Source organism: Chelonoidis abingdonii, chromosome 12 (genome assembly GCF_003597395.2).
Source record: "Chelonoidis abingdonii isolate Lonesome George chromosome 12, CheloAbing_2.0, whole genome shotgun sequence".
Taxonomy (NCBI): domain Eukaryota; kingdom Metazoa; phylum Chordata; order Testudines; family Testudinidae; genus Chelonoidis; species Chelonoidis abingdonii.
In genome coordinates this window covers 6870180-6887780 of record NC_133780.1, presented here as the reverse complement: position 1 = coordinate 6887780, position 17601 = coordinate 6870180, and the positions used below count along the sequence as shown (strand labels likewise).

Sequence of the window (17601 nt, the reverse complement as noted above, 5' to 3'; positions counted from 1 at the left end):
CAGTTCTGCATTAAGGGATAAGGTAGCAGGTTCCAGGGTTCAGGATAGGAAGCTGTTCCTCTTCCAGTCCCAGAAGCTTGAATTATCTGGGGATCCTGGGGGTCAGATCCTAGGATTTCCATTACAGCAGTCCGGTGGCACCTAACAATTTCTGGGACATACACACCAGTAAACAGAAACCCTCTCACTGCCTAGCATTCAAATACCCTTAACTCTGACCACGTGAGTTCTGGTGAATATTTCTACGTGTCTGAAATATTAAATTCAGAGACATGAATGGAGAGGTCTCCCCCTCAGGGCTGTCACATCCCTTCCCCTTTGGCTGTGGGGGGTTCTTTCCTAGATGCTTCTGGTTTCTGCGTTAGGGAGAGGCTCTCCCTCCAGTGCTGCCACCTCCTTCTCCCTTTGCCTTGGGTTGGGAAGGGGTCTTCCTGGGCTGGGGAGAGTACCTCCTGTTCTACATCTTCCACCATTCTCTGTGGCTAGGAGAGAGCAGCTGGCAACTTTAACCCCCCCACCTGCCATGTCCTGCCCCTCTCCTCCCCCACCCTCTCCCCACAAGACCCCCCTCCGGCTCATCACATCCCTCCTCACACCTCCATCCCCATGTGACCTGCCCACCAGTTTTGCTGCATCCCTCCTCACCCCTCTTTCCCTTTGAGACACTTCCCTCCCCCCCCTTCTCAACTCCCACCCTCACAGGGTCAGGAGAGGAGGGATGCCGCGAGTCATGGTGGCTGAGCAGGGAGGGGGTGGGGCCTGGAGTGGAGCAGGGGGGGAATGTGGGTGCAAGAAGTGAGACAGGGAACTAGGCTCCCCCAGGGGAAGCTTCGCCCACTGCCCATGTTACGGCTGTTTTAGTGCTTGAGGGGTTCACACTTGATACCTGGCAGTGAAATAGAACTCATCACCACTGTGGGGTTTGTGCCCTGCTTTGTAACTGCCCTGAGGTTGGTACTCACATTCCTCAGCTACGGTAGACCAGGGGTTTTCAAAGTCTGGGTCACAGCTGGTTAGGGAAAGCCACTGGAAAGATGTTTTCTTTAACTGAGCATCCACAGGCACTGCCATTCGCAGCACCCAGTGGCTGTGGTTCCTCCTTCCCCTTCCCTCTGCCAATCTGCCCTGGAGGAAAATTCCTTCCCAATCCCAAATATGGTGATCAGCTAAACCCTGAGCATGTGGGCAAGACTCACCAGCCAGACACTCAGGAAAGAATTCTCTGCAGTAACTTAGAGAAGGAGCCTTAATAACCACAGCATGGAAAGGAGATCCACAGCTACTGAGAACAGCTTTTTAATGGCACTGCAACAGTACAGTCATCCAGGAATTAATATAGGGAATTAATAAGTTACAGTCTCTTTCAGTAAGATGTCATAAATCTCTCGGTCCCTCTTACACTCCGTTTTCTTCTCCCTTTTCTTTCATACTTATCATTTTTCTAGCCCTCAATTCCCACTCCTATTTATTTTTCTGTATATCTCCTACTCTCCTCCCCTCCCTGTCACAGATCACCCTGCATGGCTGCTCCATTCTTTCCCTTGATTTTATCCCTTCCCATCTTGCTGCCCCCGGGCTGGTTCCCTGGGATATTTTCCTATCATTCTTTTCATTTCTGTTTTCCACCATTTCTCCTGGACTCTCCCTTTATTCCTGTTTTATTTCCATTCATATTTTCCTTCTTGCTTCTTCTAATTCTCTCTGGTTAAACCCACCCTGTCCCTGCCTCCCCCAGTGCTGCAACCTCAGGAGTTTAAAAAGAATCATGAGACTGACCCAATGATCATTTTTTAAAGATTATATAATGGGTTTTTGGTCAATCTCTGCCCATCTCCCGCTCCTACCAATGTGTGAGAGTTACAGGGTTACCAGCTGTCCTGTAGTTACAGGGGAAGGTGACTTGGGCCCCTGCAGCAGGAGCTCTGGCTGGGAGCCCCCAGTGAGATCTAATCCCACAGATCTGTACAAACCGCTCCCTGCTGCTGCTGCTTCTCCCCAACCCCCAAACCCTGATTGATTCATGCTGTGTCCCTGCCACCCCCACCTCTGCCTGTCCCCAGCCCGGCTGTTAGTTCTGCCCCCAGCCCAGCCCCCACCTCTGCCCCTCAGGGCCCCTCTGCCCCAGTACAGCCCCAGGGGTTCTTTCCCCTCCCCCTCTCATCCCTGGGGCTGCAGGGAGGGGGAGGGGCTTCAACAGGTCATAGAAATGAGAAGCCAGGGGGTGGGTAGACAAGAGTCCTCCGAGGTCATAGAGACCAGGGTGTGTGAGGCTAGAAAGGCTGATTTCCGGATCCCCAGTGGGATATTCCTGCACACCCCACTCTCAGGGACACACTTTGAGTGGGGATCCCCACCACACCCCGAACCAGGGTCGGATTCTCTCCCCAGGGACGGAGCCTGGCGGGAAAGTGAAGATCGGGGCCTCGTCACCAGCATCGATAAATGTCACCTGCCCCCGGTCACAGTCCAGACAAACCCGGATCCTGCTGGGGGCCCGGCTCAGGGGCAGGGGGTTCACAGGGGAGGTGAGAGCCCAGAACTGACCACCCCACCACCCAACAGCCCAGATCCCCCCCTCAGGGCTACGTCTGATCCCTCCCTTCCTCCCCATAGACTCTCTGGCCACCCCCACAGCCCAATGTCGTCCATCCACCACCTCCACCTCCCAGCAATGTCTCCCCAAGGTGAATCCCTCACAGCCCAGCACGCAGGGCTCAGTGTCAAATCTCTCAGGGGTGTTGAGCAGTTGCTGCCGTGTGTGTCCCCGTTTCACACTTTTCCCATGCTTAGACAGGACAAGGTTGGGATGAGCCGTGTCTGGATCCAGAGTCACATTTGCTGGGGAGAGAGAATCAGAGCATTAGGGGCAGAAATCAGGCCAGGGGGAGGCTGGGATAGGGCTGTCTTTACCAAGAGGTGAACTGAGGTGGTCATCTCAGGTGCCAGACTGTGGGAGGGCGGCACTAGGACCCAGAGTGTAGAAAATTTTGTCTGCTGCTGGTACATATGTATTCTCTCTGCTCTAGATCTACAAAGATGGTGGAGTGTTGTGCTGGAGGAAGGAGGGCACAAGAGACATAACAGACAGGCAGGAGAAAAGGTGAGAGGAAATAACAGAAAGCAGCAGGAACTGCAGGGAGAGAGAGGAGGAGGAGCCTCTTATGTACCTATCGAGCACCCCTAGGAGCCTGACTGATTAACACCAGCTTCTCAGTGACAGGGAGCTTCCTGTTTCCTGCTGCTTCCCTGAACCTACCTGAGGAGAACAGGCAGTCAACTGAAGTAGTAGGAGCCAGTTAGGCCCTTAAGACGCTGATATCTTCCCTCACTCAGGCCCTGCTACAGCCTACTTATTTATCCCCTTCAATTGAGTGTTGAGAGCCACTATAGCTGGCACAGAACAGCAGTCATGAGTGAAAGAAGAAAACGTCCCTCTGGGGCAGCATTCAGAAAAAGAAAGAAAGTAAAGAAGCTTTTCTATCTAAGCAGGAAGGAGCTCTGCTGAGATACATAGACACAAATGTTCACGGTGAGCCTTGCGGCACCAGTGAGGATGTGAGTGGTGTTGCAGACTCTCCCAGTCTAATATTCCAGCCACATTGGGTTCTATGGGAACAAAGGACTGGAAAAATCTGGCTAGAAATCTGGCATGCTATGAGAAAGCAGCATATCACCAGAGAGCATTCCATAGGTGGAAAGAGTTTGAGATGAGACTAAGGTTAAAGGCCACCACAGATGATCAGTATTAAGAGAAGATTGCATCAGAGTCTCTTTACTGGCAAAATGTTCTGAAAAGGCTCATTGCCATTGTGAGAATGCTTGCTACCCAAAACCTAGCATTGGTGGCACTTCAGATCAGCTGTATGTGCCAAACAATGGAAACTTCCTTAAATTTGTGGAGCTGATGGCTAAGTTTGATGCTGTACTCCAGGAGCATCTAAGAAGAGTCACCACCCAAGAAACGTACACACACCACTACCTTGGAAAAACAATTCAAAATGAAATTATACAATTACTGGCAACAAAAGTCAAACAGAAGATTGTGGCACATCTGAAGTCAGCAAGATATTACTCTTATTCTGGACTGCAGACCTGACATCAGCCATACGGAACAAATGACTTTAATGGTGCATTTTGTAGAACCTAGTGAAAATGTCCCTGCAATGGTGACTGTCAGCGAGCATTTTCTAGAATTTATTGACCTTGATGATACTACAGGAGCTGGTATGACAAATGTGCTTCTTTAAAACTGGAAGATACAGGAATTGTGATAGCTGACATGAGAGGTCAGGGCTACAATAATGGTGCCAACATGAGAGGAAAGAACAGAGGAGTGCAGACACTGATCTGAGAGTTAAACCCTTGAGTTTTTTTTGTCCCAGCTCTCATTCATTGAACTTGGTGGTCAGTGATGCAGCATCAGCTTCATCGATGGCAAATTTTGAAGAAACATCTGGAAACATCCTCTCTGACACCGAAACCACTGAGTGCCACATGATGGGAAAGTTGAGCGGAGGCGATAAAGCCTATCAAACACCAAATTGGGAAGATAGATGATGCCACAGTTGCCATTATGTAGAATAATGCTATGACAGGAACCGTTCATGGGGGAACAGTGGCAGAGGGAAATGGAATCACCAGAAGCATACATAACTTCACATTTCTGCGTGGCTTAATGTTGTGGCATAACATACTGTTTGAAATAAATGTTTAAGCAAGAGACTCCAAGGTGTTGACCTTGATATATCTGGAGTAATGGAACAATTGGGCAAAGCAAAGTCATACCAGGAATTTCAAAATGTTCTGAAGAGTGCACAGAAGTTGGCAGAGGAACTTCACACTGAAACTATTTTCCCACCCATTCAAGAATACAAGAGTCATCGAAGAAGAAGACATTTTGATGACAAGACACAGAATAATCCCATAAGAGACCCCCAAACAACAATTCAAAGTTGAATTATTTTACCAGGTGCTAGATTGTGCAATACAGTCAGTTGAAGAACGTTTCGTGCAGCTCAAGGAACACAGCAGTATATTTGGGATGTTGTATGATATTCCAAAACTCCTCATTATACCTGAAGAAGACCTACACCAGGAATGCAGGGCACTAGGGACAGTGTTGACACATGATGACATGCACAATATTGATGCAAGTGATTTAGGTGATGAACTGAAAGCCCTTTCGAGATACATTTCAGCAGGATCAACTCCAAAGGCTGTTCTGGAATATATGTGCACAGATAAGATGACCACCTTCTTTCCAAATGCTTTTGTTGCTCTGCGCATACTTCTAACACTTTTTGTAACAGTTGCCAGTGGAGAACACAGCTTCTCCAAGCTGAAGTTAATAAAAACACATCTACACTCCACAGGAGAGGCTGGTCGGTCTTGCAACCATCTCAACAGAGCATGAGCTGGCCCAGACTGGCCCTTCAGCAGGAAGCAGTTCAAATCTTTGCAACCAAGAAGGCACGGAAAGCACCACTTTGATTATTCACACAGATAAAAATGCCAATGTTTACTATGCAGACAAGAAAAGTTACATTTGCTGTTCAGGTGTTTGAAAGTTAAGTGTTACTTAAATTTTTTTAACAAGGCATTTTAAGTTGTTAGTTCTCCTTTACTGGGGTAGGTAGCAGAGCAATACCATGAGAGGAGTAGAACAGAAAGGTGGCAGAATTGAGACCTTTCAAAGTTTTGGCCCAAGCGAGGGGGCATAGGGGCGTCATTTGAGCTCCCCATCTCAGATGCCAAAATATTGTGGGCCAGCCCTGATCTAAAGAACCAAGGAAGGTGGATGCCTGCTGGAAGAAATGCACTCACTCCAGGCTGGATGTCCGGGCATAGACATTGACAAGATGCAACGTCAGCCCTTTCACTCAAGCCCGGAGGTGCAACAGGGTGACCTGGCATGACCTCAGTAATTCCCAGCACCTAGGGGTGTAGGTGCGGGGAGATCAGGGTTACCACTCCGGCCTGATGAGCTGAGGGGTGGCAAAAGTAGACTCTGTCCTCCCACTACAGCCAGCCATACGCTGGGACCATTTCTCACACTCCCCAGCAGCCCAGTTCTTGCTGGGACAGGCCTGGATCCCAGGGAGCTGCCTCTGTTCTGGGCACCTGAGGCTGAGCAGAGATGTCACTGCAGCTCCTCAGTCTGTGTAATGGGACCCACTTCATTAGTTTTTCATTTGCTTGCTGAGGCTTCAGCTCCCTGTTCCTTCTGCTGGGGCTGCTCCATTCCCAGCATCAGAGACACAGCAAGGCAGGTTTTAGTGAGGAGGAAGCAGAGGAGACAGGTATCAGCTTTGAACCCCAGAGGGAAGCCCCCCCCGAAATTCAGCTTCCACTCCCCAGCCAGAGTAGGAAGAGCCATTAAGAAAAGAGAGTGGGAAATGGCATTGGGTCGGGTAGCCCCATCCCCAGCCTAGAGAGAAGGGAGGAGCTGACACCTTCACAGGGTCTCCCCAATCCAGGAAGCAGTGAGCAGCTCCAATGGGAGAGCCCAGCCCTGCCCAAAGGAAAGGCAGGATGTTGGAGAAGAGCAATGGGGAGACCCCCTGCACTGGGGTAAAGCAGAGGGATGTGTCAGCCCTCAGGATGGGGAGCTCTTTTCAAATGCTGCTCAGGGAGAGTTTTTCTGTTCAGCAGAGTGGACATGAACACAACACTAAGGTTGGTGTCGAGAGTGTTTGTGTGACTTCAGCATGGGAGCTCCTCACTCTTCGGTGTGTTGTTTCTAGGGCCATGTGTGTCATGGTCAGTGTTGGTTTGGTTGGTAACTGTAGCTACAATCTCATGAAGACGTTTTCTGATAATTTAAAGACTATCTCCAGCTGCAGTCTCACCCTGTCTGAATGTTCCTAGGGATCCTCCTCCTTTTGTCTCCAGTGCAGATGGCAAAGTGTCTGGAGGGGGGAAGGAAAAAGATGAGATGAGATTTCAGGCTTTCATATTTATAATTCTCAACTCATAGAACTTTATTTTAATTATGACAGAGAAACACACCAAGAAACACTCCGATATTTAATATAAAAAGGTCTGACACCGTCTCTTTCCTCTCTCATTCAGGCATCTCCCAGCAATGCAACCAACATCCTTACAGCCTCACAACTATCCCAGGACACACAATCTCTAAGTGAGATTTACTTTTCCCTCATCATCCCCTCCCTCCCTTTAGACTCTAATTGGTTTCTCTCATTCATTTACTGCCTTTTGTCATAACCTAGACCCAGATCATACAAAGACTTTGGCATAAAAGTAACTTTACCCACTTTGGTCCCTTTGACACTAATGGGATGTTGAGAGTTTGTGAAATCCTGGCTTTAATTGTGAGCTGTTGGGTTTGTTTACTCAGCGTCTCTACAGAGAGCAGCACAACGGGGCCTCGTCCTCCATAGGCAGAAATAGGAATAATAATAAAATCATTTTATAAAGGTGGAAATTGAGGCAGGGGGAAGGTTGACTCAATGGGTCAGATTTCCCCCTGTATCGGCAAAAGAAAAGAGGGGAGGGGCCATTTGTGACTCCGCTAGTCAGTGGCTGCAGGGGTCGGTGCAGACCTTGGTGCGGGATAAGGAAGTTCTGAAGCCAGTCAGAGTTACATCCCTATGACAATGGCCCCCATGGGTCTTGCCCCGAGTGCAGAGTGTCAGAGGCCCAGCTTTACACTGCCCACGTCCTTCCCCTCCCTCGTTCACCCCCTCCCTCTTCCACCCGCCCTCACCACCCCCACCCTATTCCCAGCCCTCTCAGGAACACGCCTTGTGCCTGCAGCTGCTGGGGAGGATGGATCCTGGGCTGGAGGAATCCCTCACCGTGGGGGAGGGGCTTTCTCCTTCCCTGCAGCACATTTGGACCAGACTAGCTGCCCTATGGGACCAGAGCCCAGTGATGGGCTGGATCCAGCTCTAGGAAATGGCCTTTTATTTAGGGTCTAGATTTTGGGTGCTGAGCTTTAGGCACCTGGGGCCTGGTTCTCAGAGGGGCTGGTCTCCTGCATCTCCTACTGACTCCACCTGCAGCTGTGGAGGCTACATGGCTCTGGCGCACCTGCCCTGCAGCTCTCTAGTTGGGGAGAGAGAAACTCAGGTGCCCCCAGTTAGGCTATTTTGGGGAATTTGGGACTGAATGTTGTGACCTTTGGTAAATCATGAATTCATGTGAAACGTCCTGATGTCTGGGCTCTTGCTACCTCTGCTCCATTTGTCTGCTTTCCACTAGTTATTCAGTTAAGTATTGAGAATTGTTACAAGGGTCATTTCTTATACACCTCTACCCAGACATCGAAAATGTAGTGCCCAGGAGCAGTTAGCAAAATCCAAAAACCCTATGCAGAAAACAGGGTCAAAGTATCCAATACTTAATCAGTGGCAATAAACTAATCAGAAAAGAGAACTATAACATGAAAACAGCTTGTATAGCAAAAGCCCTGTCAATTAAAAAGTTCACGAATGTTTATTGTATGAGTTATATAAGATACTTAATATTTGTTACAGTCAAAGATGATTGAAAAAACTAAAATATATAAATTGGACCTGTAAAGAGGAATCTGAACTTCACAGGAAATTCCCTGTGACCCACTCATGCCCCAGAAGAAGGTAACTGGCCAATACATCTATAAGATATGTCTGTAATTTCTTACTTGAATAGTAATTGCAATGGCAAGGCATGCTTGTGATACAAATAAAGGTTTGGATTAATCAACTGGAGTGTCTCGCACCCCAAGTATGTGGCATTCTCACCCAGCTATTAAATAGATCCATCATCTAATTATCAATCAATTGGCCAGACCCATTCTATTCCCACAGTCTCAGCGGCTCATCCCAATTTCCCCTCCTAGATCCTTTCTCAGTACCTTTGAACTTCCTCAGAGTCTCCATGAGAGCAACAGTTTTCTGGGAGAAATCACAGAGTCTTAATTCTAACGTAGGATAAATCTCTTCTGACTGCTGGAACTTCCCCTTCACAAACCTAGAAAGAAACAATTCCACATGGTTATATTTCACTTATTGACTCATTATAAATTCTAGCTAGTGAATCTCTGTTCTCATGGGTCTGGAATTAGAATTCCTCTACTTCTCGCAGCCTCAGAGCAAGGCCGTGGCAGTGAAACCTTCCCCCCAAAAGGTCCCATTATTATTCTTCAGCACTGGCCTGGAGAGACCAGCTCTGGAGATAAGAGTGGAATTGAGTCTCCATGGCCAATTCACTCCATGGCCTCCATGCTCTGAGGGACAGGAGGTTCCCAGGTGAAGTGCTGTAGAAATCTGCCCTCTAGGAACTAGACTGAGACTCCAACTCCCCCCTCCCCAGCTCATTCCACACAGGCCTCCAAACAGTCATCAGGTGGGAAAGACTCTTGATCGCTGCTGCCCTGTGCTGACTAGAGACCAGTACCCAGCAGTAACAGACCCATGTTCAATCCTCACAATCCTCGGGCAGCCAGTCCCCCAGGGATGTGACATCTCTAGGAAATACTTGAGGTCAGTCCTTCCCACTGAATGGAGAATTCCAGAGTCTTGTATACAAGGGTGAGAACCTCAGTATGAAGTTGATCAGAGAGATTCGTATCCAACATGTGACCTTCCCCACAAATTTTGCTGTAGAGCCCTGGGGAGATGCAGTGCTAACATCACCATCAAGCTCTCTCCCAGCGTTGTGAGGTGTGAGGGGGAGTGAGAGAGAGAGACACATGTACCTGCTCAAGGTGCTTCTGACGTCCTAGAGGAGAGAAATAGAGAGAGGGAATTTCAGTCGCACCTGACACTCTTAGAATTCCAGAAGAAGAGATTTAGCAACGATAGGAAAAAGAGGCTGTGATCTTGCCCAGGGCTATGCATTTCCTGAGGCTTTTCCATCTTTTCCATCAAAGTTTTTGTAACATTTCATAAATAGCAGTCATTCACATCTCTGCAATACACATTGAGTTACACAGTGATCTCTGACTGCTGGACTCCCGTGCCCATGTTTTAGGAGCAGACTTCTCCCTGTATTGGGATCTGGAGTATTTCCAACTCAGTCTTACCTGCAACAATTCAGTCTCTGGCTTCTGACACTTCCCCTCCATCTCACTGATCAGGTTATTGAGACGGGAAATTTCCTCAGATACTTTACTGACATTTTCATTCTGTATCTTCACTATCTCCTTGTCCAGCTTCTCCAGCTGGGCCAGCAGGAGTCGCTCTTGTTCCTCCAGGAACTGCCATAGTTGCTGAAATTCAGACACAATCTTCTGCCTCTCGGTTTGTGTTTGTTTCTGTGAAGGAAAATGGGGAAAGGGCTGGTCAGGGACATGGATGGAGCCTGGGGTCCTTTCATAGAGCGCTGAGTGTGTAGGAGGGAGAATTTTTTTCCAAATTCTAAGTCATCTGACTCTGAACAATATCCTGTGGTTTCTAGAAAGAGAATTATCTCACACCTTTCCATCTGGACCCAGAATCTCATAACGGGACATTCCCATGTCTGACAAGGTCTGGATAGTGCGTTATTGATGGCCTTGGAGATGGGGATCCAAAGCAGTGGGAGGTGAAAATAAGAAAATACTAAGGACTGTAAAAGGAACAACACCCTCAGGCATAAAAGGTGAATGACAGGAATAGAGAGATTGTCAGAGCACAACAGGACTGCAAGCCAGAAATGAGCAGAGGGATAATTGTTCAGTCAAGAAACGAAGACTTCACAGCCAGGGACACATGCCTCTATTGAAGCTGGAACTTAAAACAGTAAACAAAAAGGATTCCTCAAGATATAACTGAACAGCCCCCAAATTCTGAGCTAACAGACAAAGAAAAATGTGAAAGTGAGGCATGAATGTGTAACAGGGGGGCGTTGTTTTAGGGCACTGGATTTTCTAAGTCAAAATTCTGTTATTTCATTGATGTAAATTGTTTCCTATGAAGATAGTTTAATTAAGCTAACAGTAGTTCATATACAATAGATAATAATAGTTACAGTAGTTTATGGCAGTGGGTTTCAACCTGTAGTCCGTACAGACAATAGATTTCCAAAGGGGTCTCTGCACCCCTAATTCAAAATTATCAAATGCAAAAAGGTTGAAACCCACTAGTTTATGGTGTAGGCCTAAGTGGCAATTCCTGCTAAAACAACTAATTTTGATTTACTTGTGATTATTCCCCACTTAACGGATTTCTGCTTTACCAGCCCCAACCGATTGAGATAAAACATAATTGGGCCTCTAAATTGCCCCTGCCTCTCGTTATTGCTCTGATTCAGAATGCCCCTCCATCCGACTCATTACAAATCCAGGTTAATAATGACGGGCACCTACCAGATATTCCTGGCTTCTCTTCTCTCTGCTCACTTTAAATCCCAGGAGCTTTTCTCTCTCTTCCATCAGCATCTTCAAATGGGCTTGAATCATCTCCTGAAGAAATAGAAACTGATTTGAGTGGTGATATTGTTAGGAGTGAGAGTGAGGGTGGGAGCTTTTCCAACATAAACAAACACTCTACTGATGAATGGAGAACCCTGTAGGTTTACAATATCAGCGATACCAAAGAATTAAAGTCATATTAATGTACTCTGGGAGAGTTTCATTTTCAGATTCCTTGAAATTGTTTGACCTTTTCCCCCACTGATTTATACCAACATGACACTGGCATCACATCCTTGGATTTTTCTTTCACTGTGAAATATTCTGTTTTTGAGGAGGCTAAACAAACAAAGTGATACAAATCCCAGAAATCTCCTGGGATTCTCAGAGGAGCCTGGTCTCCACTGAGAATTTCAGCCCTGGACCCCGGGCACTGGACTAGTTTGATAGAATTGACTTGGGCACTAGGGCAAACCACATTCGATGTTTTCATTGTTGTCAAGAGCAGTCGGGGTTTGCCCTAGTTCTGTCCTGGGCCCTTACAGAGGCAGGACTGCCTGGGTACCTGTTCCCCAGCTCAGCTCCCACAAGCAGCGAGTTCCAGAGATTTCAAAATGCTGCACTGTGGGAGAGCAGTGTGAGGATTAATGGAACCAGTTCAGCTGGTTCTTCAGCCTGACACGGTCACCACCGCCCAAGGGTTAGTTTTGCGACAATCCAGTCTAATCCCCATGGTATTTGGCATGGACCTGTGCTGTCTGGGGCCCTTTTATGTGTGGCCTCAAGGTGCTTGGAGTCCACAGGGTGTTTAGGACAGTGATGTCCTCTAGTGCAGGCTGGCGGCATCAGAGTTTAACCCCTCGTGGAGCAGCACAGGAGTTCAGAATCCCAGTGGGAAACATCTCCCTGCAGTGCCTGTGTAATAAGCCTTTGTCCCAAATCTGGACCTTAGCGTCCAAAATCTGGGTGCTTAGCATGAACCTCCAAGCTTAATTACCAGCTTGGATCTTATCTCGCTGCCACCATCCCAAAATTTCCCAGGGTTGGCCCCCTCGGTCCCGCAACCTTCCCTGGAGAGACCCCTCACGGCCCAAAGCTCTGAGTCGTACCGCAGGGAAATGACCCACTTCCCTTCCCTCCCCACCCAGGACTCTCCTCGGGCTAACTTGAGAGTATTGATGCAATCTCTTACATCACAAGACCAAGAAGCCTGTCTCCCTCTTCACAAAGAGACAAACTCAACAACAAGAAACAGATGATTATCTCTCTTTCCCCCCCACCAATTCCCTGTTGCTGCAGAGCTTATCCGGAAAACCAAACAAGACTAAGAAAAAGAAACGTCATATAAAAAAAGAAGAAAAAGACATCAAAATTTATCGATCAAGATCACAATAAAAGGACAATGCTTAAAGAAAAAAAGAAGAAACCATATGATTCAAAAAGAATCCAATGAAACATTCCAGCAATTACACACATTAAATCCACCCAAAACGACATATAAAGCCTATAGTTTCTACATTACTACAAAGGAAACAGAAGAATACGAAGGAACTGCCGAAGATGAACACAGAAAAAAAAGACCCAGAGTCCAAAAATTCCCTCCCTGACTTTGAAAAATCCAGTCTCCTGATTGGTCCTCTGGTCAGGTGTTTGGTTCCCTTTGTTAACCCTTTACAGGTAAAAGAAACATTAACCCTTAGCTATCTATTTATGACAGCCTGCCACCTTTTATCAAGGCATCTTTCCCTCCTAATGGCCTTTCTTAATTATTGCTCAGTCAGGAGACAGCTATAGCTGATTACTCCCAGTTCTGGGTGACGCAGGCTTGGCAGAAAATGATCCCACTCTCCAGAGTGACAGGTTCTCTGAAATACTCCAGACAGATGGGACAGGTAGGTTCATACTGGAATTTTTCCACAGGCTCCGTCTGTGGAGAGCTGGACTCAGCCCTGCGGGACAGGAGCTACCACTCCTGTCCCCACATGGCTGTCCCTCCACACCAAGCCCACAGCCCATCTACAACTTCCCATGACTCACTGGTGGGTCACAAGCCACCATTTGGGAAATAGCACCCAACGGGGTCTCAACTCCCTAACCCTGATTCTGAAGTTTCTGCCGAAGCCCACAGGAGGGAGGGGAGACTGAGCCATGGACTCTCCCTCGTGCCTGCTACCACTCCATCACCTAAAACATTCCCCATAGAAAAGTACAGGCACCTAAGGCTGCACCATGGAAAATGGACAGCTTTGAAATCTGGATGACCTATCGCAATTGCCAGTGTATGCAAACACAACCCTCTTTAACTGTTCCCCGCTCCCAGCCCCAGTTCTTTCTTTATCTAACTGCTGCAGATCGTCTTCCTTAGACTGTGACTGTGGGTTCTTTGCCTGACTTGGGACTCGGGACATATGTGTACCTGGTAGTGTGAGTCCCTTTTGAGGGCACTTAACACCACTTTGACCCCTCCTCTCTCCACTGTGCAATAACAGAGCCAACTTTGATTCCACTAGGAGTCTTGTTACATGCTGCAGAGCTGAAATCTCTGATACCTGGGTCTAAGCATTAGACCTACCTTGGGCTAGTGGTGCACCAGCACTGAGGCTCCCCTGCAACCAGCTAAACTCACTGAGCGCTGAAGTTACTGAGAGCTGAGATCACTGAGAACTGTGTTAAGTTGGGGAGGCTGAAGACAAGTTGATGAATGGCTAGCAAGACGGCTAGCGGAGAGGTACCGGAGAGTGGAGCGGACAGCAGGACGGCTAGTGGATTAGGTCCTGCTTTGAGTAGGGGGTTGGACTAGATGACCCCCTGAGGTCCCTTCCAACCTTGACATTCTATGATTCTATCTCTGTACAGTGCCTGGCACAAGACAGGGCCCTAATCTCTCACTGGGGCCCAGAGATGCCACTGCAATAGGAGGAGCCTCGGGATTCTTCTTCAGGGTGATAAGGCCAAACTCCAGACTAGAAGACCTGAGAGTCACCTGCTCCTAGAGAGCAGGGGTGTTACTGGCCACAGAAAAGCCCTTGTGGATATTTCTGGGAACCTGCAGAGGGAATTGAGGTAGGGCTACCCAGGCCTGAGGGGACACTCTGGAAGCAATGACCCTGCTACAGTGCCCCATTGCTTCTGCTGCCTGCTCCCACCCAGTCCCTGCTTCCTGCAATTCCATCTCTGATTATATCAGGCGGACTTGCTGGGTTTGCAGTTAACTGGAGCTCCACTCCGGTGCTCCCCGCCAGTCTCATGAGGGTGGGGAGCTCCCTTCCTGTTGTATGAGGAGCTCTGCAGGAGAAGAGCAAAGGGACGTGTGCGAAGCGGGCAGCTCCTCCTGCTCTCAGCCCCAGGGAAGGGAGCAGCAGCACGGACATGGTGTTTATAGCTTTGGGAAAGGGTGGAAGTGGGGAGGGGCAGAGAAGTGGGGTCATTCAGATACCCAGCCCGGCCCTTGTTGCTGCCAACTCAGAGGGGCAGAAGGGTTACAAGTACATTCTATTGATTACAAATTATTATTGTCATTATTAATATCAAGATGGAAATCTTTATGGGCATATGGTTTCCACACTGAAATCTATGGCCCAAATCTCCAAATTGAAATCTGCAGGCCTAGCACTCTCTCCCTGTGGCATCAGGAGATGTTGAAGAGGAACAATGCCGGTCACAGGGTGCCTGGCCCTGTAAAGAGAGAGGGGTCTCAGCCCCACTTGTGATAAATCAGTTCTCCTCCCCAGGCAAGGACAATGAAGGAGCAGTGGTCAGGGGAGAGGGAGGTGTCATGTAATCCAACCAGGCCGGGGGTAGGTAAAACAGAGGCCTATGGAGGGCCAGAGGGAGAAGGCCTTGGATTTTCTTCATGGTGATAAGGCCGAACTCTAGACTAGAAGACCTGGGAGTCACTGCTGGGAGAGCAGGGATGTTACTGGCCACAGAAAAGCCTGTGCAGATTCTGTCTTCCTCGAGTGCGTCGTGTTCCCCCTCCTCCCAGTGCTTGCCGCCACAAATCAGCTGTTTCATGGCAAGAAGCACTGGGAAGGAGGGCAGGGAAGTGGAACCGCGAGATGCTCAGGGGAGGAGGTGGAGGCGGACTGGAGGTGAGCTGAGGTGGGTGCAGAGCACTCACCAATTTTTCCCCATGGGTGCTCCAGTCCCAGAACACCCACGGAGTCGGCGTCTATGGTTGCAGGATGGGGGCTCCATTCCTGTGCCCCCACCCCCCAAAGCTTCATGAGGATGGGACTCCCTTCCTGTCTGTGTGTGGAGCTCTGCAGGAAAAGGTTGAAGAGGATGAGTGCCAGCAGAACAGCCCCAACTACATCCTACTGCTCCCTCAGCCCCATGGAGAGGGGGAGCATGGACATGGTGCTTATAGCTTTGGGAGGTGGTGGAAGTGGGGAAGGGCAGACAGAGAAGGGTGGGGTCCTTCAGTGCTCAGGACTTTGTGTATGGGGAGCAGGAGGGTGGGATGCAGGTTCATCACTCCCCCTCACTCCAACGTGTCAGCCTTAGGGCATTTATGCAGGGCCTCACTTCTCCACCTGCATGAGCCTTGGGAGGATTCCCAGTTGCTGGGAAACCTACTTAGGTCTGAAATCACTCGTTCCTCTCCAGTGGAGCTCACTGAGTGGCTGTCTGAGGCTAACGGAAACTCTAATGCTGGGGGAAGATGAGTTCCCTAAGGCTCTGGTTATAAAAATAACAATAGGTTATTTTCCTACCTTGAATTCTTCGGCAGCTTCCTCTGCAGGAATGACGGTGTGATCTCTGTGCTCCTTGGATCTGTCACACACCAGGCAGATGAGGATTTCGTCCTCTTTGCAGAACAGTTTTAGAGGCTCCTTGTGTTTCTCACACAGACCCTCTGTTTCTGGTTCCCTTCCTGAGCACAACCTGAGTTCTCTGACTGCTTCCACAACATTCCTGAGTTGCCTGTTCAGCCTGAGGTTCCTCTGAGGAAATATCTCTCTGCACTGAGGGCAGGAGATCTCAGTAGTGAATCCCTCCCAGAACTGGGTGATGCAGGCTCTGCAGAAATTGTGATCACAGTCTAGAGACACCGGATCTTTAAAATACTCCAGACAGATGGGACAGGTCACTTCATCCTGGAGAGTTTTTGCTGGATTCGCAGCAGCCATGGCGTCTAGTGCAGGAAAGAGACAAGAGAGGAGTTTAGTTTCACTTTCTTCTTCTCAGAAATGGGCTGATTGAACTTTGTACCATTAGGCGTTTCCTTTCTGGGTGTGGTCCCATGTGATTTCTTCTCTGTGGACTGTAAAGAGCCCTTGAATGAAATGTGATGAGTCTAAATTGTCACCAGCTCCTCCAAAACATGTGCCAGACCCCAAACTTTGGACTAGTCCCTTGGCTCAAAAAGGGGTAACCGGCGACTGGGGGTTTCACTGCCTGACAAGAGGATCTGATGGGGCAGCCTGGCAGGGAGGGTGAGAATCACAGCTGCTGACTCCTACTGCCTGTTCCCTACCTGGCCTTCAGGCTCCTTAAGACCCATGTCTCTCTGGTGCTTGTAACCCACGGGGGTGTGTGTGGAGCTGGTACAGTTACAAAGGGTTGAATATTTTGCATAAGCTGGGGCAGCCTGTGCTTTTAGCTCCAGGGGTCCCTGGTTCAGTGCTGGGTGCACTGGCCAAGAGAGCAGCCATCACCCCTGTTCTTAGCCTGGGAGCTCCTGCTTCTGTTTCCCTGCACAGTCTCCCCAGCTCCCGGGGACTCCTGGCTCTCTGCAGATGGCAGCGGGTGTGAGGGGAGCTGGCACTGGGGCTCCTGTGCTGTACAGGGGATGGGCTAACCAGAGATCTCCTGTCCCCAAGGCTCTCAGGCCGCTTGAACAGTCTGGCTGCAGGAGGGGATCTGGGGACAGACAGAGGGGTCCTGGGAGAGTCTGGGGGGGCAGCCACTTGAGAGCAGAACTGGAAATCCAGCGGTGGTGAGAAAGGAACGCTTGCCAGGGATGTGGCTGGTTACAAGGGCTGTCATGCAGTGGGATACAATTTTGAAGACTCTTTAATGCAGTGCACTTGGGAATTCCTACATTCTTGCAGCTGGATGGTGTGAGCTGAAATTATTTTCTTACAGGGGAAGGCTGGCACTGCTCCTTGTTTTGCTGGAGAATGCACGGCTGGAGATCTGGAGCCATCAGTCACACGCCTTCATTCTGCTGCTGTTTCCTGTGGCTGGGCGCTGCAGCCAGGACTCTATTGTGGCAGAGTGGATCTGAGATCAGAACAGGGGCGGTGCAACCACTAGGCGAA

General features: G+C 49.0%; 1 protein-coding gene across 1 annotated transcript; it reads right to left on the bottom strand.

Moving 5' to 3' along the window:
• Window positions 1-1849: 1849 nt before the first annotated feature.
• LOC142047639 (zinc finger protein RFP-like) lies at window positions 1850-16515 on the bottom strand. Its single transcript, XM_075071625.1, has 7 exons — window positions 16051-16515; window positions 11291-11386; window positions 10028-10258; window positions 9701-9723; window positions 8858-8973; window positions 6849-6908; window positions 1850-2838 (listed from the first exon to the last, which is right to left on the bottom strand). The coding sequence occupies exons 1-7, from the start codon at window positions 16465-16467 to the stop codon at window positions 2324-2326; spliced, it is 1458 nt and encodes a 485-aa protein (XP_074927726.1). The 5' UTR covers window positions 16468-16515; the 3' UTR covers window positions 1850-2323.
• Window positions 16516-17601: the final 1086 nt, after the last annotated feature.